Consider the following 21,841-nt stretch of genomic DNA (forward strand, 5'->3'; position numbering starts at 1 on the left):
TAAATTATTTTTTTTGTTCAAATGTAAAAGATAATTTTAAAAAAAATTATCTTATGGGGTGTCATTTCGATAAATGAATAGATCTAATAATTTGTTTTATTTTTTTTTTGTTGGTATATATATTTATTTGAATGAGAATATATGATAATAATTTGTAATTTTTTTTACAGATAATTTCTTGTTGAACTCAAAATATAAAGATTTATTATTTTAGTTTGTTCATGGTTAACAATGTAGAAGTACAAGATTATTGTTTACCTTCTAAATAAATTTTTTTGTAAAGTATTCTTTCAAGAAGTTTTATGACAACTAAAAAGATTCTCGTACGATGTACATAGATAAAATTATAAATAAAATAAATTTAATAAACAATAATAATAAAATGTATTCAATATTTAAAATTCTTAATAAATCACGAATAATATATTAAAATATAAAATACAACGCTTTCATTCCACATTTTATTCACTTTGGTAAAATAATTTATCTTTTCACATATTTTTTCTAAATGAATCTCTCTTCCCGTAACTTTAAACTTTCACTGTGGTCAATCAAATATTTGATTCATATTTTTTAATATTTAACATCGTGACCTCACACTTTTGTCAATCAAATATTTGATTTATATTTTTTTAACCACTTTCAATTGATGCCGGCCTATTATCCCTTGGCAAACCACATTCCAATTACACTTTAAAAAAAATTAAGCATATAGATTAGTTAGTTAAAAAGTTGAACTTATATTGCTAAAATGTCCCGCGTTCATCTAATTGGTTTAGTTGGTTGTTGAATTTAAAATATAAAGTGTTATTAGCCTAGTTGGTTAAAGAGTTATAATTGTCTTATTAGGTTGTATACATATAACATTTTTTATTTTATTTTTAACCGTTTTAAGTTTATGAGTGGGTCAACCCACAATCCGACCCAAATATTTATTTCTCGACCCTACAATTCGAACACTTTAAAAATTAAGCATCATTATATATATATATATTAGTTAGTTAAAAAGTTGAACTTATATTATTAAAATGTTTTGTGTTTATCTAATTTGTAGTTGAATTTAAAATATAAAGTGTTCTTAATCTAATTGGTTAAAGGGTTGTATTTGTTAGATTGCCTATGACATTTTTAATCCGACATTTTAAAAATTAATTGATTGAAATTAACACTAATCATCGATCTTTAAACACTTGCCCACATTCTTTAAAGTTCTTTTATAGATTTGGTTGGTTTTGTAACTATGTTATTGAAAATGTGTTTAAAACAAAAGATTGATTCATCAATCAATTGATACAAATCCAACAATGGGCCTTCCCATTTCACACTACAAACCAAAAACCGTCAAAATTAGCGACACCCTTTTATTGGACAATCGCAAGTAAGACACTAGAAACCACAAGACAAGGGTGTTTTTTCCTAAAAAACCCTATAGCAGTTTTTACAAAGAGATTCTGAAATCAGCTAAACACAAATACATTACTAGAAATGCAAAAAGACTTTGCAATTTTAGACAGTAATCAATGGTGTAATAGAAGAAGAAGAAGTTTCTTCTTCTTCTATCTTGTTCACCATATCAATCTCATCATCATCTTCCGTTCTTATTGAAGTGATCTTCAAGTCTTCTTCTTTGTTATCTTCAAAAACATTGCCATCAAATTGTCTCAAGAAATGTTCTTCAACCTCGACTTCATCTTCTTCATCTGCTTCGAATTCTGATAAGGGCGGTCCTCTCAATTCGCAATCCATTTCCAATTCCATTTCCATTTCCTCAGCCGAGGAAGAAGAACAAGAAGAAGAGTAATTACTACTAGCAGCATCTTCACGGTCTCTTAACGTTCTAATAATCAATGTCCTGAGCAAGTTCATAACTTGAACGGCATGCATCAATGCCGTCAATGGATCAGACATCTGAGTCATATTTGGAGCAAAAACCATGGCAACGTTTCTTGGTTTCATTTTATTGAATTCCTCTTGTTCAACAACATCAGCCATTAAATCAATTGACCAGTTAAGTAATGCTGATTCAGTTGGCTTTAATTGCTTCACAAGTTCGACTGAATCATCTTCATTGTTACATTGAAGAACTTGTTCAGGAGATAAACCATCAAGAACACCCGAAGGAAGCTCTCTGAACCACGCCTTGATTAATCCAGCCAAACAATGAACATCAATGTTTTCCGGCACTATTCCTCTGTTCAACTGACTACGAACTTGCTCTTGCTGACTATTTTCTGGGTTAATTCTGAAAATCCCTTCAGCCTAAAAAGAAACATAAACAAACCCTAAATTTTCTATCTTGTTTATTTAATTTGAGAAAAAGATTGTACCTTTAATCCTCCTTGAGTATAGAGCTTGTCCTGCATTAGTAAAAGAATAGTGGGTACACTGTTTCCTCTTGAATCATAAGAACACTGCATCGATTCTGCTGAAACTCCAAAGACGTTGATACTGTAAAAATGGACGAAATCGATTCAGGGTAAATCACAGATCTGATTTTTTTTTTTTTCAAAAAAAGAATCAAACCTTGCGCTTGGGACTTTACAGGGGACTTCAACTTCGAATTCAACAGGAAGGCCTAAGAACCCTTGAAAACGGTCGAAAGTGACATGGGTGATGTGTTGAACGTTGGTGGGCCATCCGATTTCCATACTACGAACGGTGGAGATTACTTCTTCGTCAGTTCGATCTATCCGACAAGACACCATTGATTTCCTAAGAGCAGTTATGAGGAAAGCTACTATTGAAAGTTGTTGATGGTTTTGGTCTTGATCTCCGCCGTCTACTACTCTAGAACCACCGCCGCCGCCGGCATGGTGGTTACCCTTTCCCATTGAACCCATTCCTCCGCCGCCGCAAACCTTTGTAACCATTACTACTCCGGTCATCTCTCTCTCTCTTTCTAGGGTTGTTTGGAGAAGAAGATGAAGAGACAAGAAATGGGGGGTTACAATGTGCTGCAGAAGGGAGCTGTTTTATTTGCTTATCTTCAAACGGACATGCGTTTCAAATTCTTAACTTCTTTCCCTAATACATAAATGACCAAACTAACCTCCAGTTCTTTTTTATTTTTATTTCATTACATTTAGGCCTTGTATGAACATGCTAATAAGTATAAGTATGCACTTAATTAATTATTCATCAAATTTTCTTTATGAGCTAGTTGATAGTTTTTTTGGAATATTTTTTGTATTTTTATAAATTCTCACTTTATCACATTGCTAATATTTTAAAAATTAAATTATTCATTTTATAAATTAAAATACTAAAATACATTTATTTTATCTTCAAAAGACATATATTTATAAATATAAAAAATTATAATAATTTAACTATAAAATATCTAAATAACATTTTTTCATTAAACAAAGATTTTATTACAAAATTCCAAAAATTCCATTGTTACAAGCTTTATAAGTAAATATTTGAATAATTAATTCACTAAGGTAGTTCAAGGGACGGGACGAGGTGTGTTTAATTTACACTTAAAGCGTTTTAAGTTGAAGTGAGTGTGATTATAAGATCATATTGACATCTTCATTAACCAACAAAAAAAAATACTTAAATAATCATAAATTTTAGTTTTAAAGTTATCCTTTTTCATTACCATAGTAATATTAAATTCTTACTATAAAAAACATAAAATAAATAAATTAAAAATAAATATTATTTGTATCTATATAAAAAGAATCAGGAACCAGACAACCCATTCCATAGTCATGTGACTCATTGTCATTATTCTTTGTGAATGAAATAAACAAATACTATTGTCATTTTGTTCATTTTAATTTATTATAATAATTGCTTTATCTTGTCTACAATAACATTAGAGCAAAGAATATTATTTAACCACATTTTTAATCTGTCTTTATTATAAAGATAATTTTAAATTAGAGTAATGTGTCTCCTCTAATGGTGCTTTACTTTTAAAGATTACTCTATTTATAATATAATCTTCATTTATTAAATATCACTTAACATATAAAATTATTTAGGTAGACTTTAGAAATGTCATCTTTCAACAAATTTTATTATTTTAAACTTTATTTTACTTAAATTTGGTGAAAATTTTAATTAAATTAAATTCATTAAATTATGATTATATTTAATTCAACAATAAATTAGTCAATTGAACAATACAATATTTTAAGAAGATAATAGTTACAATAAATAGATATTCTCATATTCTAAAATAATAGATAGATGTTTAATTAATTTATATAAATATCTTAATATTTAAAAACAATTGCAACAGTACTTTTGAAGTTTTGAAAGATAGTATTATTTAATGAAATAAATTTGTGTTTAAATAGTATTGTTTAACAAAATAATTTTTGAGAGGTGAATTTAAAAAGAGATCCCTTCCAAACAAGACTTAGTGAAAGTACAGTCACTAATATTTCAAACGGCAGAAATTGAGGGATAAAATGGTAAAAACAAAATATCTGGAGAAAGGAAAAACTGGATTCAAACAAGAGAGGACCGTTGGGATGGGAATACATAATGGGGTGGTCCTATAAAACTAGGGCCTACCCTTCAGCCACCAACTTATTATTGAAAGTAATTATTACATTCAATTGAATGAAACCTATATTGTTTTTTACTTAATAAATATTAAATTACAAATTTTGTATTTTTTTTAAAATTTATTATCTTTATTTTCATTGATTTTTATTTATGAAAAAACAAATTGTATAAGGACTAAGGAACAGATTTAAAATAAAATTTTACTTAAAAATTATTAAGCACTTTTACATTAGTAAAATCCAAAATTTAACTAGTTAATTTTTTAAATAGTAAAATTAATAAAATTTTAAAATTAAACTAAATATTTCTTTTGTTTTATATTTATGAGATTCGTTTTGAAAAGGCAATAAAGTCCGTAAAAAAGTTAATTGTTTTTTAGATTTATCAGATCGATAATTTATTATAAGATGGTGTGATTTTTGTTAGAAAAAATCTTGAAACGAAAAAATCTTTCAAATCGTTTAATACAGTTTTTATAAGTGTTTAGTTTTAGCTTTCCATTCTTTCTCTTTAATCATGTTCTTCTAGTTTATATTCCAGAGGATTGCAATCTTCAATTAAACTCGTTATTAGTATATATTTAATAGTTGTTAAAGGTTGGAATTGGATTATCTTTTGATAGGAAGAAAAAGATGCTATTTTTGTATCCTCAATTCTTTATGATTTTTAGGGAATACAAATTTTCAGCACCCAAAGTTTGAATTTCAATTTCGGAATTTGTCAAAGTCCTCATGAGAATATGTTTATATTTTGAAAATTATAAGGTTAACGTAACTAGGATTAAAGACAGACACAATAAATTATATATTTTAGATTGTTTTTTTATTTTAATGCAACATTTGATATCATTTCCCCAACATTTTTCAATTTTTATATTGTTATATAATTTTGTCAAGGTGGGTTTGGTATTTTCCATTCAGGTGGTTGGAGTTTGCATTTGACTTTGCAATATATTATTTAAAAAAAATATGATAACGAATTAAATATATAGACCGCAAACACACTTAAACAAACGTATAACTCGTCGCCTAACGAGCTCGAATTCAAGACCTTAAGGTGAGAATATTCATCTCTTTTCTCAAATCCAAAACCTTAAGGTGAAAATTTCTGTCTTTTTTTTGGCTACTAGGCTAAAAGAATGAATAAGTTAACATATCATTTTATTTAAGGTGAGAATATTCATCATCTCTTTTCTCAAATCCAGAACCTTAAGGTGAAAATATCCGTCTTTTTTTTTTTGCTACTAAGCTAAAAAGCTAAAAGAGGGAATAACATATCATTTTATTTACGGTTTGTTTGATGTAATAATGGGTTATTTAGGATTTATAATTATTTTTTTGGAATAAATCTTGTTTATATGTTATTTGAGTTTTAATTGGTTCATGTTTTAAATTTTATATATTTAAAATTTAACTTTTGTAAACATAAAATAAATTATTTTAGTATTTTATCCCATAAATTGAATGATGAAAAAATAAATATTAGTGAACTTGTATATTAATATATGAATTATAAAAAATATAATTCAACCATTACATCAAATTACTTAGAGACCAAGATTCAAAGGAATTTAATAAGTGGAAGTTATTATTATTTTAATACTTCAAGGTAGCGTTTGTTATACCGTATTAGTTATATGGGTATTAATTGTAAGAGGTATAAGTTGTAAAGGGGTATTAAGATGTATAAGTTATATATTTTATTTGTATTTGGTTGAAAGTATAAAAGAGTTATAAATTGTATAGATTTAATGAATTTGTGTTTGGTAAGTAGTATAAAAATGTTGTATAAAATGTAAAAGACGATTTTGCCTTTTATATTTATATAAATTTAATTTAATTGTTAAATTAATATTTACTTAATTTTAATTTTTTTTATTATTTCTCTTCATTCATGTGTTTTTTTATTATTACTTGTGATTTGTAAACACATTTTGTGTTATGTTATAAAATGTTGTTAACAAAAGAAAATTTTTGTTCATGTTAAATAATAAGACTTTGATTCTCACTTTCAGTTTTTGTATTTTTATATTTATTGGAAAATCTTATACTCTTTTATTTAATTTAAAAAACAAGTTTCTTATCACGTATTAAATTATGATTTTAGTAATAAGTAATTTTTTTTACCTCATTTAAAAATATACTAGTTGTTAAAGAAAATAATTCAAAACCAAACTACTTACACACTGCTCACATAATTAATAAAATAATTATATAAATTTAGACAAATATAATTACCAAAATTATAATTAAGATAACATATATTATATGGATGTTCAAGGAAAAAATAATTAAAATAGAAAGATAAATATGAAAATATGACTTTTAAAGAAAAAAAATACGTAATCAAATTTAAGGGTAAATATGTAAATATATTTTTTTATATGCTTATAACTGGTTTTACTAGGTACAAGATAGTACCTAGTTTAAAGTATAAATTATATCACTTTTAAATATACCGTTTATACAAAATAATAAACCAAACAACTAACTAAATTTACTATTAGTATTATAATCCTGTATCTACATTTTATTACTTTTATTACTGCATAACAAACATGGCCCAAGTGTAATTCAAAGCATATTCATATTGACCGAAAACATATATTCATTGAAAAGTCTAAATATAAAATTTGGTTCAAACTGTGCACTGTCCATTTTGTAATGCATGTATATAATTATTACAATTTATAATTATAACTATAACTTTAGTCTTAGATTGTATAAAAAATAAAAAATAAAAGTTCAAACTCCACTCGTATAGTTGTGTTATTAAAATATTACAATATTACAAATGAAGGGTTTAACTGTGATAAAATTACAAAATTATAATCATAGTGAAAAGTAGAGCAGTCCAATATATATCCCACTTAAAATAAGTTAAAATAATATACTAAATTTTTAATATTTTTTTCATACATTAAAAACAAATTAATAAATAAAGAAAAAAAAATCAAATGAGACGTGAACTATTAAAAAAAATCGAATATTTTAGAAAATCACTTTAATAGATGAACAGTAAAAAAATCAAATAAATAAAACGTTTTACAAATAATAATAGTTACATTTATTGCATAATGAAAAGTGTGATTTCAGTTATATATTATTAATTTTTTTCCGTCTATCTCAATTTTTTTTTCAAGTCAACTCTTATAACGTGTAAAAATAAAAATCATTTATTGTAGTATTAATTTGATTTAGCTGGTTAAATTCTCAAATAATGATTGATAAACTTATTTCAGTCCATAAAATTATCAATTTTTAATTTTTTATTATTATATATTTATATTTTAATTAAATAATTAATTATGTAATAAATTTAAATATATTTATTTATATATTTTTAAAATTTTAAAATATATATTTAGACATAAAATTTAAAATAAATTATTTGTGAATTATTTTAAAAATTATTTATTAATTACAATTTAAACAATATATAATTTATAATTTCACATATATATTAATATAATTTTATTTAGTTATTAATAAATACTCAAGCTTATTCTTCTCAAATATATCTAATATTATTCATAAATATCAAATGTATTTTCATATATTTATGTATTTTTATATCTTTATTGACTTAATTTTTGGGTGTTAAATGTATCCAAAATATTATTTAAATTTAAGATAAAAAGATGTGACAAACGATAAAATAAAATCTTAATCGCAAATGAAAATAAAAAATTAATTTTTTTATAAGAAAAAACTTTATTAATTAATTTGAAATTTGTTAATCATATCCAATAAATTGAGTCAAACAAAAAAATATTTATTAAGAGAGAGAAATTGAAATGCCTTCTTATTTGACCAACATGATTGTATTTGTATAAAGAATTAAAATCATGTTTGAAGTCCAATAAGTGATTTATAATCAAATGAATGTCTATTCAAAAATTGATGTAAATAAGCATTTTTATATAATTTTTAATTTTAAAATTGGTAATAAAACAAAAAAAAAATATATATTAGAATTACAATTTTGAACTAAAAAAATAAAAAATTATAAAATCACATTATTTTAAATTTCATTCAATTATAATTTCAATGGTCTACTAATCATAAAAATTAAAATTAAACACCCAATTTTAATTCCATGGTTAAACAAAATCAAAAATATCTCAAATAACAAACAAATAGGTGGACCCATTGGTTTAATTTTTTCTAGACCTCATAAATGAGTCTGATCTAGCCTTTACTTGAGTTGATATCAATGTCAAGTCATTCATTTCACCTTCATATTTACCTTAGCAGGCCTGTCCTTGATGGGAATGGATTCAAATATTATATTTATTAATTAATTGGTGATCTCATAGAAAAATCAAAATATAAATTGATGACTGAGATGTTAAATCTATACAATTCATGTAAACAAACAGGTCCTAGGGTAAGAGAATGTTTTCAAGTTAGACTTGACTTGGTTTTACAAGGAATTCCAAAATCACAGAATCTCTATATATATATATATGAATCAAGATGAGAAATGAAGGAATTATAAAGTGGAAGAACAATAATAATAAATGATGAACCTTTTCAAGTCTCTTCTTCTGCATATCATCTTCTTCTTAAGTTCCTCCTCTTCCTCCTCCATTAATAACACCGGTGAGTACCTCTTAATTCTCATCATCAGCTACCATACCCTACTTAATTACCCTGCATATCATTAACATATATCATCTTTAAATCAAAACTAAATGCATATGCATGCATGCAGGATCAACAGCAATACAATTTAGGAACATCAGTGAGATTCCTCAGAATAGCCATGGAATAGCTGGTTATTCCCATATTACTCTTGCTGGTTCATTTGCCCATGGAATGAAAGAGGTTTTCCCATCTTCCAAACATATTAGTTTTTATTCAATTATTATTATTAATCATTTGTCTAACTGGCTGGCTGGTTAGGTTGAGGTGTGGCTTGAAACGTTTGCCCCAGGGTCCCATACTCCGATCCACAGGCACTCATGCGAAGAAGTATTCATAATCTTAAAAGGGACAGCAACTTTGTTTCTTGCTTCCAATTCACACCCCTCTCACTTTCCTGGAAACCCTCATCAGATTCCAGTCTTCCAAAATTCCACCTTTATTGTACCCGTTAATCATCCTCACCAGGTACCCCACCTAAACTAATTCATTCATGAATGAATTATTACAATATCAATATATTCCTTGTTGTACTGCAGTTATGGAATACACATGAACATGAAGATCTACAGTTTCTGGCAATTATATCCAGGCCTCCTGTCAAAGTGTAAGTTACTTCATCTTGATAAAAACGGTTAATAAAAGAAGTTATTTTAATTAATGTTGATGATGATCCATCTCTGCGTCTCCTATGCAGGTTCATCTATGATGACTGGTTCATGCCTCACACGGAAGCTAAACTCAAGTTTCCCATCTTTTGGGATGAAGGTTTTGTCCAACCAAACACCTCTAAGGATCATCATGATCATAATGATGACCTCTAACTTACCTTATCTCTTCAACCTGGTCCCACCATATATTTGAAACTCATAAGGAGATAGATGAGAGGAAAATTAAGGAAAGTCCCTATACTAGAATAGTGGGTGATATTAGATATGTTGGTCTTTTAGACGCATCTTATTGTAATTTGTATGCATTTTTAGTTTCATAATAATGGGAAGATTTAATAGGACAGATTAGTTAATAATTCATGTGGTATACCTACCTACCATATGTTAGCTGGTTTATCAATATTATTTTTAACTTTTATTTGTATTTATTTATATTGGTGTCCTGTTTACCATATCAATGATATAAAAAAAATTATTCCACATATCTCCACAAGACATGTTTGTACTAGAAAAGAACTTGCTTATGTGTTTAGGAAGGCTATACCAAGAAGAAAAGTAAGGGTATATGTGAGAAGTTAGGCATCTTTGCTTCAGTTTGAGGGAGAGTGTTTAAGGATCACTCATTTTCTCAAATTCAGAATATGCAAAATAAAATAAAATAATGTCTCAAGTTGAATAGTTCCCTTACTCGATCTCACATAAGGTTGTGGAGATTGAATTCAATGGCGGAAGGCCCTCACTGTTTGATCAATCCGTCTCCGACAGAGTGGGCAGGTCGTCAAGTGTGTAGAGCATGACACACAACAGCACATGTGCCCGCACCTGAAAACCACAATCCAATTAGCTACTATCAAAAAGGACTGAATATGTTAAGTCAATGACTTCGTATTTTCTCAAACGGTTTTGCAATAAGGAATAGAAAATGTTGTCAAAGATAAAGTTTTTATGAACATTCTTTTAGTAAATAAAATCATCTCAAATAAGAACCTCAATTTTATAAAGATCATTTAAAACTGTCAACTTATGCATAACAAATCAAATAAGTCTTCCATCATCTGAGCATTATGTATCCTTTATAAGCTAAACTAAGTGTTGTGAATATTCTATGGACAAAGATGAAAAAGAATAATTGAATACTTACGGCACAAAAACAGAATTATATTCATGTTCTAAGCATACTACACAGAGATCTGGCGTCAATTTGTCCTTTCTCATGAAATCTGACCCATCTTCATTAATCCCATCCGGTCCTGCAAAAATAGGACCAGAGGATGTCAAAATCAACCAAAGTTTGGTACCAACCAAGTATATTTACTAATAAAAAAGGTGAAGAACATAAGGAAGTGCCTGTATTATCTTCACCCGATCTTTTCGCAGCAGCATCTAAAACCCTGCATGACAGAAGAATAGTTATCTCCACTTCTGGTGAAAATTCAATCACAGATAATGAGCATTAGACCCTTTTAACAACAGGTAACTTCCTCACTCACCATCTATAATATATTCTCACAAGTCAAAGAATATCTATTACACCTAAATCCACTATTCTACAACAAAGATAAAATATTTTATGGCAGGATGAGGAATGGAAGATCAGAAGATGGGCTCTATACAACAGTCTAGCCTAGCAATTGAAAACTCGAATATTTTAAAACAGTCTAGCCTGGCAAATAAAGAAGAATTGATATTCCTATTAACAGTCTAAATCAAAACACTATTAAACTCATTATTTACCTAGCCATCTATTAGTACTGTTAAATAAATCACATTACATAACTATTAACTCAGTATATGAGAAGCTACACTAAGACGAATACCAAGCATGAATGAAGATGTACTCCAATTATATACATCTAGCGAGAGATGAAGCCAGAAGTAGGCTGCTCATAAATTTAAACTGAGAAAAATACGTTGGTATTCGTACATGTTAAGGTGGAATCCATTTATATACTAGTTTAAACTCAAACTGTTGGCTCAACCTCAAGTAGAATTATGCCCCGTGTATGTAGTTAGATAGTTAGTATATTAGTTAGTATTGTAGTTAATATGTTAGTTAGGATGTTGGTTAGTGGTTTAGTTAATTGGTTAGAATAGTAGTATAAATATAAGACAGTGTAATAAATGAGATATGAATGAATGAATAATATGATGAATAACAGTAGAGGTCTTTCTCTCTCCTCAGGTCTCTAAAGTGTCTCATCTCCCTCTTCCGATATTCTTGTTTCAATATCATACATCAAGAACCATAACACTGGTATCAGAGCCTGATTCTCGCGCTTGTATTCCAATCAATATGAGATATGGAATAATATGATAAGAACAGTTTGGTTACGCCTCTCTTGTCTCACCTAATGACCTAAACTTCAAAAATATCTCATCTAGTTCTTGAGTCGATTACGATCTTATCTTCGTCTCTTTCATCAAGAACCATAACGAATTAACATCTTTCCTAGAAAATAAAACTTTATAATATAGTACTAAAGAGTCATATTTTCGCATATATTTTACAAAGCATAATGTTAAATATTTTTACTAATAATGAGCCATTTAATCAGATATTCGAGTGAGTTTAGTAGCCTAGCTTGCCCAATTTAAATTCATACATTCTTTTTATTTCTCACAAATTCCATAAAACAGGCTTGTCAATAAATGTTGAAACTGATTGAGTCCTTATCAAGCTCAACAAAGGTGCGATTAAGTAATAGTCTTAGTATAACTTATGTTTAACTGTATTTATGCAACTTGTTGGTTTCTACACCACCAAGAGCTTGTTTGATATTGGAAAGAAAAATGCAATACATTGATATTGGAAAGAAAATTGCAATACAAATATACCTCTTTCTCAACTCCCAGTGACGCCTTCTTTCCATAATATATTGAACCGCATGCTTTGTGAGCAAATATAATCCAAATATTGTAAATCCCACTGAAGCATACCTATACCACCTGTACAAGAAATAATCATTAAAAAGAACAATACAAAAGTGTCTTCAAGTACTGATATCACTTTAAGGCATATAAATTAACAACCTTGCCCATTTACCAAGATTAGCAATAAGCTGGTCAACAGTTTTATGAGTTGCATAGAATGGTCCCTTTTGAGGTCGCTGAATTCGTACTGTACCTACATCATCTTTGACAGCCTGGAGATTAATAGAACATGTGTTATAGAAGGTATAACATACGGACCAGCTGTTAAGTGATTTCCAAGGTATAATGACATGCATAAGGTAGTTGTTGCATTTGGAGTTGCAAAGAGAGGCCATTAAAAAACATCTTCAGATGCATTTGTTTTTATTATATGACGTCATCTCTCAGTTCATATGAAATTTATATTCCACTGTCATGTTCTAATTTCTTTTTACAAATATATATATATATATATATATATATATATTTATGACATGTAGTATTTCTGTGGAAAAAGAGCACATGGAAGCCTCTTTGTATCACGGAACATTGTACTTTTTGATCAAGTTATTGTAAAAAGATTCCTAATTTACAACAAAGAGCAACTCAATTTCCATGAAGAATAAATCTATATATTGAAATATGAAGAGGTGACAAAAACATGGAAAATATATCACACAAATGGTACACCTTTAAAGTTTATCAAGTAGTGCTCTTTCTTAAGAAATGATGTCATGTAGCTATGTGATGAGTTTATAATGGAGAACAAACTGAGAAACGTGGATATCAAAGGAGTAAAAACCCTAAAAAAGAATGTAAAAAAATAACAGAACAGAAATGGTCAAGATTAACTTATTCCATAATATACTTGATTAGCAACTTATAATTTTGTTCTAACATTAATCGATGAAGAGTAATTTGAAAAGCTACCAATTCATTGTGGCATGGTGGATAAGGTATTCAATGACAAGTCCAAATCATGTGTTCAAGACTTGGTACGGACATTGTTTGTATTTATTAGATGTCACATTTGCGACTACTTTGTTAATACAAACTTTATTTTTAAAAAAATGGAAAGCTTGTAGGTACATCATTATAATTATTTTGTTGGAATGTAGTATAACAAACTACCTATATTGAGGAATTACTTGTGATACTTGCATAATTCCGGAAATAAGGGCTACATTATTTCCCTTACAGGTAAACATTAGCTCATCTTTGGGCAGAGTAAATCTTGTGTTAAACCTTAGAACCTTGGATAGTGTAAATAAGGAAGGGAAAATATATTGACAGACAAATATCTTACCCAGAACATTATCTAGAAGGATTGTCTCATATCTAGGTAGACATCAAATGTGATGTGGAGAGATGCTAACAAAAAAATTCAAGATAGTAAAACAAAGAACTTCATACGCTTCCTTTGACTGACCTCACCAACAACTGTCAAGGCAGTACCAGTTGGAAGAACCCGTTCAATTCTCTTTACTCCGAGCATCTTGAATAGAATAAGCATAAGGACAACAAACACAATCAACATTTATATCAGCTTGGTATACACTCTAATTTGTACGCTTTTTTAATGAGAGAGGCCAAACTCACGCTTAAACAACAAACACCATGTTAGTACAAACCTTAAGACCTTGGATATAGTCTAGTGTCCCACGAACAAGAGACCGGCCTGACTCTTCAAACACTTCACTTCCAACAGTTAGAACCAACCCAGAGGCACCTCGGACACCAACAATGAATGCACGACCAGTACCATCATCCTGTAATGGGAAGAAAACAAATTGGTGGTATTGGATCTAAAAGTTCATCAGCATCAAGACAGATTATAGGCAAAGTTTTATCACCATCAACACCTTCATGTGTGATGATACCTATCAAAATGCAGAAGCTGCAGGGAGGTCTAAACTGAAGGGAAGCCAAAAGTGGACAAAGAGGAAAGGGGACAAAAGGTAATAAGAATCAAATTGACTCACCAGATACCAAGGGACCTCCTTACACATGGATAACATAAGTGCCGAATCTTGAATCCACGAACCTGCATCATTGTGCTTAAGAAAGTGTTGCTCTGCCTGGAAAATTAAACAATTTCCATGTATCACGCCCCCAAAATGAAAGAAGGCCAAAGTAATGTACCATTTCCAGAGGAAAAAGAAACTTACTGTTTCTTCCACTATCACGCCTCTCAAACCACTGTATTGACAAGTAATTGGGGTATCTGAACCAACTCTACCAGATACTGTGACAACTAAAGGTAAAACCTTGGCAGCTGTATCCAATAAATGTGCTGAAAATTATACAAGGGAAGTATCACCAAATATGCACCAACAGTATCACTATCATGGCAGTTAGTCCGGACTTCAGAATAAACATGAGAGAAGAACATGTTGCCAATAAAGTATTTACATGAATGCAAGGTCCAGAAAAAAGAGTCACTGATGATGATATAGACTTATTTTTTTGAAATTGAGCAAATATTCATGCATGATTTATTTCAATTGCATTATGATTTTCTTTAGATTAAGATTTCCTTATCTATAAAAATAACAAATCTATCATTGTATGTAAGATTTGGATTGGAATTGCTTGGCTTAGGAGATAATACCCCAACTCTTTACAATGTTTACATAGTTAATAGAACATTTTGGATTTTTATCAGGAATTTCATCTATAACTAGATTTCATTATGACCATAATTTTAATTTCAATACTCTCATCTTTTTTCCTACAATACCCATATGTTTCACATTGCATATACTCATGTCCAATGTAGCTAGTTCATCTGTAATCAATAATCAGTACATAGTGGGTGAGCCTCAACACAAGAGAAATAACACATGTACTATTTGAAGAGACAAGAATTTAGGTATATGCCTTTCCTAAAGTATTTTTACTAAATAACTCTCTAATAAACATGCAAAAAGAGTAATGAAGAGAACACATTTTTTTCAAAGATCCAGATACTGGCAACTAGTTTACCAAGAGCAATAAGCTTCTGTCAGCTTGTTTAGTGAAAAAAAAAAAACTCTTGATCCCAACACCATTTACTAACAGTTCCAACAAAAACGAAAATTTACAGCATTAAAACATCCAACTCACCCAAATCCTTCAATTGATTAACTCGGGTGACAGATCTGAGGATATCTGCGTCCCTATGTTATAATCCAAAAGAATAAGAAAAACAAGAAATCAATAAAGTTAATTGACGCAACAACATTCAGGAACTGAGTATTATAATTTTCAAATTGATAGAAGAGGCAAACCTTCCACTGCTTCTACCTAGAAGATAGAGAGCAGCAGCACTCAAACAGCAACTAAGACCACCCCAAGGAACAACCATCTTTGACGTCTTAGGTAAACCCTAACTCTCCTGCTTCACTGCGTATTTTACGAACGACGGCAACAGCAAAATCGCGAACGGAAATAATGGAGGAGAAACGGGAAGGTGAGTGAAGATCGGTTACGGTAGAGTGATAATATAGATTAGAGACGAAGTATGCAGAGAAATCGAAAAACTTGCCGTGGAGAGAAATTAAAGCGGTCACACAGAGAACTCAAAACGGAAGGAAGAACATTAACGAGAGATACGAAGAAGACGAAGAAGAAGATATTTTGTTTACAAAATAAAAACTTTATTTAATTTTTTTATCAAAATAAATTATGTTATCACGTTAATTATATATATTAACAAAAACAATAAATTTAAGTAAGGCCTTAATTTAGGAAAAAATATAAGAATATAGATTTATTTTTCCTTTTATTTTGAATAAGTCACCCTAATATATATATATATATATATATATATATATATATATATATATATATATATATATATATATATATATATATATATATATATATATAAAAATTAGTAGAATAATAGACACTAGTTTTTAATATTATAAATGTTAATATTATATAAGTTTATATAAACTTTTCATATTTTCTTTAAATGAGTTAGCTTTAAATAGTTTTATATTTTTATGTTTTTGTCTAGAGAATGAAAAAGTGAAAATGGAGCGAATTTTTTTTAATTTTTTAGTCAATTAAATTATGTCTTTTCATTCTCTTTTTTAAATTTTCTATCAATATATTTCTTTACATTTTATTACTATGAAAATGAATAATCAATTGTTTTATGTTGATTTGTAAAAAATCTAACCACATAATATTCATTTATGTCAATTTAATCAAAAGAAAAAAAATATCTATTAATTTATTTGTTCACTTCTAATTTATTATAGAAAATGAAAAAATTGTATTTTTAATTATATGTATTAAACCAAATATCATTTATATTCATATATAAATTTTTAAATTGATTATAAATCCAATCTCATCTGAAATACTAATTCTGATATCCTAAATACTAATTCTTATATTTTGGATTTAATTGAATTTCGATTTAATTGAATTAGTATTTGATTGATTAATCAAATATTCAAATAAGATATAATTTTCATATTTTATTTGTTTCCCATTATATTATTAATTTTTACATATTATTTAGGCAGTCATTTTTTTACTTCTTTTTTTTTAGCATTATTTAGACAATTAATTTCTTTTCTTGAAAACTATAAAATAATTTAATTTTTATTTTATAGGTAGATGATTTATAATATATATATATATTAAACGTGAATTAACAAAATAAAATAAATAAATTTATTAAACAGTTAGATAAAAAAAATATTCAAACAATACGTAATTCAAATTCAATCCATATTAATTAATATTCTAAATTGATTAAATTATAATTTAATTAGATAGGATAAAATTATTAATCAATATTACAAATTGTATTACAATAATTTGGATTTAATTAGATTGAATAAAACGGATTAAATTTAACCATATGATCATCATCCCTCTTCTAATCACCTACCTACAACAAAGAAGAATAAGGCACACCAAATGTGCCAAAACAAACAGCAATCCTTCACAAGAAAGAAAGCTAAAGAAAATTCAAGGCCATTAGAGAACACATAAGAAACCCCTCCCAAGAAATAGGCCACTAAAGGGAAGAGAAGACACTGTCAAAGACAGCCCTAACCCAAAGACCTCTCCCAGTTTTTCAAAGGATAAACACTTTGAAAAGATAGTGATTTAAGGTTAAGAGTTTTTCATGTTATCAATGCCAAAATTCCACCACAAAATCCAAGGAAAGATCGGTTCTTGTGGACAAAGCATTCCCAAATGACAAAGATAATCAATTAGTAAATCCCAACAGCAGCATTTTAATGATTTAAGCAAAATACACCAACAATGTACATGAAATCTTATATAACTTCTATATTTAGTTTCCAATTGACTTAAAGTCAATACACCAATCCAAGCCAGACATCATACACAAACAACAACACCATTCCAAAACCCCCCAACCAAGATATCGGAGGGAAAACGACAACGTTTTCAGACAAGTGGACTACCAAAATAGTATCCTTTTCATGACAGGCAATCATACAAAGAAATGAAAAACTAAATTTACATCTCTCATATTTTTTATAGGTAGTACTAAATTCTGATGCCTGCAAATGCTTCTACCCCTAGGAAAAAGCAAAAGGCAACTATAATAACCTTTGTCTCACGCGTCTACCATTGACATCGCTACCATCTACGAAAACCTCGTTTCCATGTTTGATGGCAACACCAGAGTGCTCGCTGATCCTAGCCACATACTCCAAGAGCTCAGTTAGAACAGAAGGGCAGCTTTCCTTCAAATACTGGAACCCATCTGTCTGCATCACAGCTGTGGAAAAAATAACCAAGGAAAATATTCACAACAGAATCTCAGATTAACAAGTCCCATATAATATGAAGTAGGTTTCAACAAAAAGTTAACAGCAAATGGATGTCAACTAATCGAAAGATCTAGAAGCTTACCTCTAAGATTCTCAGGCAAGGCTACAAACTTAAGACAAACAGATTTCAATTGTATACAATGATGCTGCTCGGCCAGGGCTAATGTTGTTGCAACAGTGTTTATGGCAACATCCTCGCACAGACTAGTCTCACATAACAATCGCAGCCTCTCCATACCATAACGATCAGCAGCAGCAAGAAGATGTTGTGACATCAAAGTAGAAGCCCACTTTGAGTTTAAACCAGTAAGTTCTTCCATGTCAGGCAAGACATCCCAATACATAAAATGAAGCAATGCCTACAAGCACATCATTGGCATAATCAGAGTTGGGTGAAACCAGCATAAATACCGAACAAAATAAATTAACCTACAAATATAATGAAGGTAAATGGGTGAACAACAGCCTACTCTTCAGTTCCATCTAGAGTAGTTTATTGTTCAAAATAAGTTTTCTTTTCCTTCCCTCGTGAAGGATGAGGTCATTCTGCAGATTATCATCTCAGATCAAAATACAACCAACACACTTGCACTCTGAAACATTCACTCTAGATGATTATATTGATTTTCCCTACTTCACCAATTCAATCTTGAACCGTGTTACCTTCAGTGTGAATTTATTTTGCCTATTGAATTAGTTTTAAAATTTAGAATACCAGTACATGATCCACAAAATCTGATACGAAGCCTACAGGAGATTGTAACATAACCAATAAGAATAAATACCAAACCTTTGTCACATGACCACCAGTTATTAAAAGTTTCATTTATGCATTTACAATTGTCATGTAGTTATTTGAACATTGTAAGCATTTATTTTGAAATGATTTCTACATATATTTCTAGTTTGACAATGAGAATTACCACAAAAAAAAAGTAGAAGTACTATTGTTTCTCACCAGTAATCATGAAATGGAAAGCTAGTGATCACTCATGTGTACATGTAATGGACATAACCAACTCAAAAGAAGAGCTATTGACCTAAAAAACATGTCATAATTCAACCAAAAGTCTTATCACAGATTTCAGTTATTTCAAATTAGTTTCAAATATTATCCTTTCACAACATAGATTTAGTGGAAGACCCGCCATAAATGTTAATGGTAGGCATCGTAAGCGCATGGAAAGGTTAAGTAAAACTATGAAGTAATGAGTATGAAACCCATGCCATATAGAGAAAGATTACTTGAAAAATAGGAAAACAAAAGTGCAGAGAAATCTATACTAAACCTTAAAAACTGGTGCCTCCACATCTTCCACTTGTATGCCCTTTGTGTTCTCATCCTTCATGGGACCAAAAAGTTGAGCCCTGAAAACAGGTGAGCGAGCTGCAAGGACCAACTTATGGGCAGAAAATACCTCACCATCCACTTCAAAGTTCACGTCGGTTCCCTTAGCACTTTCCAGAAGCTGCCCGAATTGCAGACCAATGTCAGATGGTGGTATTGGTATAGAATAGACCTTCTGGCCCTCAGTCTGTGATTTGACAACACCAACACTACAATGAACTGACAGACAATCATCTTTTAGGTAGTCTGATGTCTCTAGAAGAGTTCTTCTGAAAAAACGTTTGTAACCCCTGCAATTCAAGAATAATATCCACTCAATCACACATCATCATAGTTCCGTACAAAAGTATATTACTACAAAAAAAGTGTAAAGAATAGGAAAACATGAGGTCTAACACGTGTCATGCATGAGAGTGAAATTCTAGGCGTGTGTCTTTGTTTCTTGGTCAACATGAGGGTAAGTTAATATACAGCACAAGTGTATAGTCAATATCTGGAAATACATCAACAATAATGGGTTCATTTGGAAACATTATTTCTACCAGATTTCTCATCATGGTGTGGATAATGAATGGATCACATTATTTCTACCAGATTCCTCGTCATGGTGTGGATGACTAATTGACAGTTTCTTGTCATATTTGGATCCAGCTTTAGAGATAAAAGTGTTTTCATATAGGGCAAATATATGCCATTAATTACTAGGCACCGAGCTTTAGAGATAAAAAGTGTTTACAGCTTCCCAGTAAATTTACTATCTCCTAACTTACAATTATTTATCCAATACTATCTTTTGCTCATCCTTGTAACTTTTAAATTTTAAATGTCAACATAAAATACAGTCAATAAAACAACCAATGAAGAAAGGCAATTTGTCATCTGACTAATTATTGATCGCAATATTGAGTTCCGTACCAAACTAGTAACACTCAGAATGCAAATTGATTCCAAATTTAAGATTTAGCAAAAATAACTAAAAGATGGGTTGCATTACCCTTTACAACAGATTTGATCTTAGCTTTCTTCTACATATGTTATCCAGCCATATAAGTTTCACACCAAAACTAATTTCTATTGTATGCATTTACACAGCTAACAATCACAGCTCACATTCAATCACAACTCAATAGGGATATAAAGATGACAGAATTACCACATGCTTCCACGGTATTTAAGAGCATATGGACCACTCTCCAAAGCCCTATTGAAATGGCTGTGAACCTTATGTCTCTCCCTGCCGCTCTGGTCCAAAAGGGTCAACTCAAAGAGAGCCCTCACGTCTGTTCCCTCGCTGGCCAGGGCAATGAACAGAGAGACATAAGTTGCATTGTCTTCTTCACTCTTCCCAACTGGATAAAAGTAGATCGCCCATGCATAACCACCGACCATGAAAGTATCAGAAGCTATATACTTCCCGATCCCAATCTCCTTTGAACGAGAATACCCAGTAATCTTAAACTGATGGGACCCGTTGACTGTCTCTGTGATGGAAGAGGATGCCGTAGATGAAGGGCTAGTGGTTTCGTTGTTAACCCTACCCATACCTAATCACATACACGATAATAAAACGAAACTCTGCAGTTCCCCTTGAATTTTAGAATCAATTCACAATCGCAACGAAACCCGTTAATGAAATGTCCCTGAATCAAGTCGAAGTATGAAAGATCTAGGTTTATGACAAGAAATTGAATCAATTGGACATGAAATTAATCTGATAAGCATGAAATCCAGTGATACCTTGCCCCGATTGACAGAATTCGCGAGGAAATCCAAAGCCGATGGCGGAAAAAGCTCAGGATTGTTTGGGACAAACTTTCTAGGGCTTCGCCGTATAGATAGGGGGAAATGGAAGACGACGGGGAGAGAAATGGAATACTAAAAGACCAAACGTTAGCTAATAATATAATATGATTTTGGATGTTTAAATACTTTTGG

General features: G+C 29.8%; 4 protein-coding genes across 7 annotated transcripts; 1 reads left to right on the top strand and 3 right to left on the bottom strand.

Annotated features, from left to right (window-relative positions):
- Positions 1 to 1,287: 1,287 nt before the first annotated feature.
- Positions 1,288 to 2,957, bottom strand: LOC124938813 (rho GTPase-activating protein 2-like). Its single transcript, XM_047479329.1, has 3 exons — positions 2,524 to 2,957; positions 2,328 to 2,448; positions 1,288 to 2,259 (listed from the first exon to the last, which is right to left on the bottom strand). The coding sequence occupies exons 1-3, from the start codon at positions 2,883 to 2,885 to the stop codon at positions 1,507 to 1,509; spliced, it is 1,236 nt and encodes a 411-aa protein (XP_047335285.1). The 5' UTR covers positions 2,886 to 2,957; the 3' UTR covers positions 1,288 to 1,506.
- Positions 2,958 to 8,836: 5,879 nt separating this feature from the next.
- Positions 8,837 to 16,339, bottom strand: LOC124938528 (E3 ubiquitin-protein ligase SP1). Of its 3 annotated transcripts, XM_047478981.1 has the most exons (12): positions 16,021 to 16,336; positions 15,857 to 15,909; positions 14,920 to 15,044; positions 14,734 to 14,829; positions 14,383 to 14,520; positions 14,181 to 14,246; positions 12,872 to 12,984; positions 12,677 to 12,787; positions 11,189 to 11,232; positions 10,983 to 11,091; positions 10,530 to 10,663; positions 8,837 to 9,179 (listed from the first exon to the last, which is right to left on the bottom strand). In XM_047478981.1, the coding sequence occupies exons 1-11, from the start codon at positions 16,095 to 16,097 to the stop codon at positions 10,561 to 10,563; spliced, it is 1,035 nt and encodes a 344-aa protein (XP_047334937.1). In that variant the 5' UTR covers positions 16,098 to 16,336; the 3' UTR covers positions 8,837 to 9,179; positions 10,530 to 10,560. The 3 variants fall into 3 exon arrangements, 2 of the variants coding, with proteins under 2 accessions (XP_047334937.1, XP_047334936.1); XM_047478980.1 differs by having other exon boundaries at positions 14,734 to 15,044; positions 16,021 to 16,339; XR_007099407.1 differs by lacking the exon at positions 8,837 to 9,179 and adding an exon at positions 10,282 to 10,323 and having other exon boundaries at positions 10,457 to 10,663; positions 14,734 to 15,044; positions 16,021 to 16,339.
- LOC124938529 (auxin-binding protein T85-like) lies at positions 8,987 to 10,265 on the top strand. The gene is made up of 5 exons (XM_047478982.1): positions 8,987 to 9,128; positions 9,241 to 9,353; positions 9,432 to 9,638; positions 9,710 to 9,777; positions 9,868 to 10,265. Exons 1-5 carry the CDS (start codon positions 9,047 to 9,049, stop codon positions 9,992 to 9,994), a joined length of 597 nt encoding a protein of 198 aa, XP_047334938.1. The 5' UTR covers positions 8,987 to 9,046; the 3' UTR covers positions 9,995 to 10,265.
- Positions 16,340 to 18,012: 1,673 nt separating the features above from the next.
- LOC124937988 (BTB/POZ and MATH domain-containing protein 2-like) lies at positions 18,013 to 21,782 on the bottom strand. Of its 2 annotated transcripts, none has more exons than XM_047478335.1 (5): positions 21,644 to 21,782; positions 21,060 to 21,546; positions 19,848 to 20,196; positions 18,641 to 18,917; positions 18,013 to 18,506 (listed from the first exon to the last, which is right to left on the bottom strand). In XM_047478335.1, exons 2-5 carry the CDS (start codon positions 21,446 to 21,448, stop codon positions 18,325 to 18,327), a joined length of 1,197 nt encoding a protein of 398 aa, XP_047334291.1. In that variant the 5' UTR covers positions 21,449 to 21,546; positions 21,644 to 21,782; the 3' UTR covers positions 18,013 to 18,324. The 2 variants fall into 2 exon arrangements, with proteins under 2 accessions (XP_047334291.1, XP_047334292.1); XM_047478336.1 differs by having other exon boundaries at positions 21,060 to 21,450; positions 21,644 to 21,724.
- Positions 21,783 to 21,841: the final 59 nt, after the last annotated feature.

Source organism: Impatiens glandulifera, chromosome 5 (genome assembly GCF_907164915.1).
Source record: "Impatiens glandulifera chromosome 5, dImpGla2.1, whole genome shotgun sequence".
Taxonomy (NCBI): Eukaryota; Viridiplantae; Streptophyta; class Magnoliopsida; order Ericales; family Balsaminaceae; genus Impatiens; species Impatiens glandulifera.

Bases quoted from the DNA above. Each gene is read 5' to 3' on its own strand.
- LOC124938813 (XM_047479329.1), bottom strand. From the start codon at position 2,885: ATGACCGGAGTAGTAATGGTTACAAAGGTTTGCGGCGGCGGAGGAATG. The intron at 2,449-2,523 runs GTTTGATTCTTT...CCATTTTTACAG, and splicing joins TGTAAAGTCCCAAGCGCAAG to TATCAACGTCTTTGGAGTTT. The intron at 2,260-2,327 runs GTACAATCTTTT...GTTTCTTTTTAG, and splicing joins ATACTCAAGGAGGATTAAAG to GCTGAAGGGATTTTCAGAAT.
- LOC124937988 (XM_047478335.1), bottom strand. From the start codon at position 21,448: ATGGGTAGGGTTAACAACGAAACCACTAGCCCTTCATCTACGGCATCC. The intron at 20,197-21,059 runs GTAATTCTGTCA...CTTGAATTGCAG, and splicing joins AAATACCGTGGAAGCATGTG to GGGTTACAAACGTTTTTTCA. The intron at 18,507-18,640 runs GTAAGCTTCTAG...TTTTTTCCACAG, and splicing joins CTTGCCTGAGAATCTTAGAG to CTGTGATGCAGACAGATGGG.
- LOC124938529 (XM_047478982.1), top strand. From the start codon at position 9,047: ATGATGAACCTTTTCAAGTCTCTTCTTCTGCATATCATCTTCTTCTTA. The intron at 9,129-9,240 runs GTGAGTACCTCT...GCATGCATGCAG, and splicing joins CTCCTCCATTAATAACACCG to GATCAACAGCAATACAATTT. The intron at 9,778-9,867 runs GTAAGTTACTTC...TCTCCTATGCAG, and splicing joins TCCAGGCCTCCTGTCAAAGT to GTTCATCTATGATGACTGGT.
- LOC124938528 (XM_047478980.1), bottom strand. From the start codon at position 16,097: ATGGTTGTTCCTTGGGGTGGTCTTAGTTGCTGTTTGAGTGCTGCTGCT. The intron at 12,985-14,180 runs GTCAGTCAAAGG...ATTAATCTCCAG, and splicing joins CCTTGACAGTTGTTGGTGAG to GCTGTCAAAGATGATGTAGG. The intron at 12,788-12,871 runs GTTGTTAATTTA...TTTCTTGTACAG, and splicing joins AATCTTGGTAAATGGGCAAG to GTGGTATAGGTATGCTTCAG.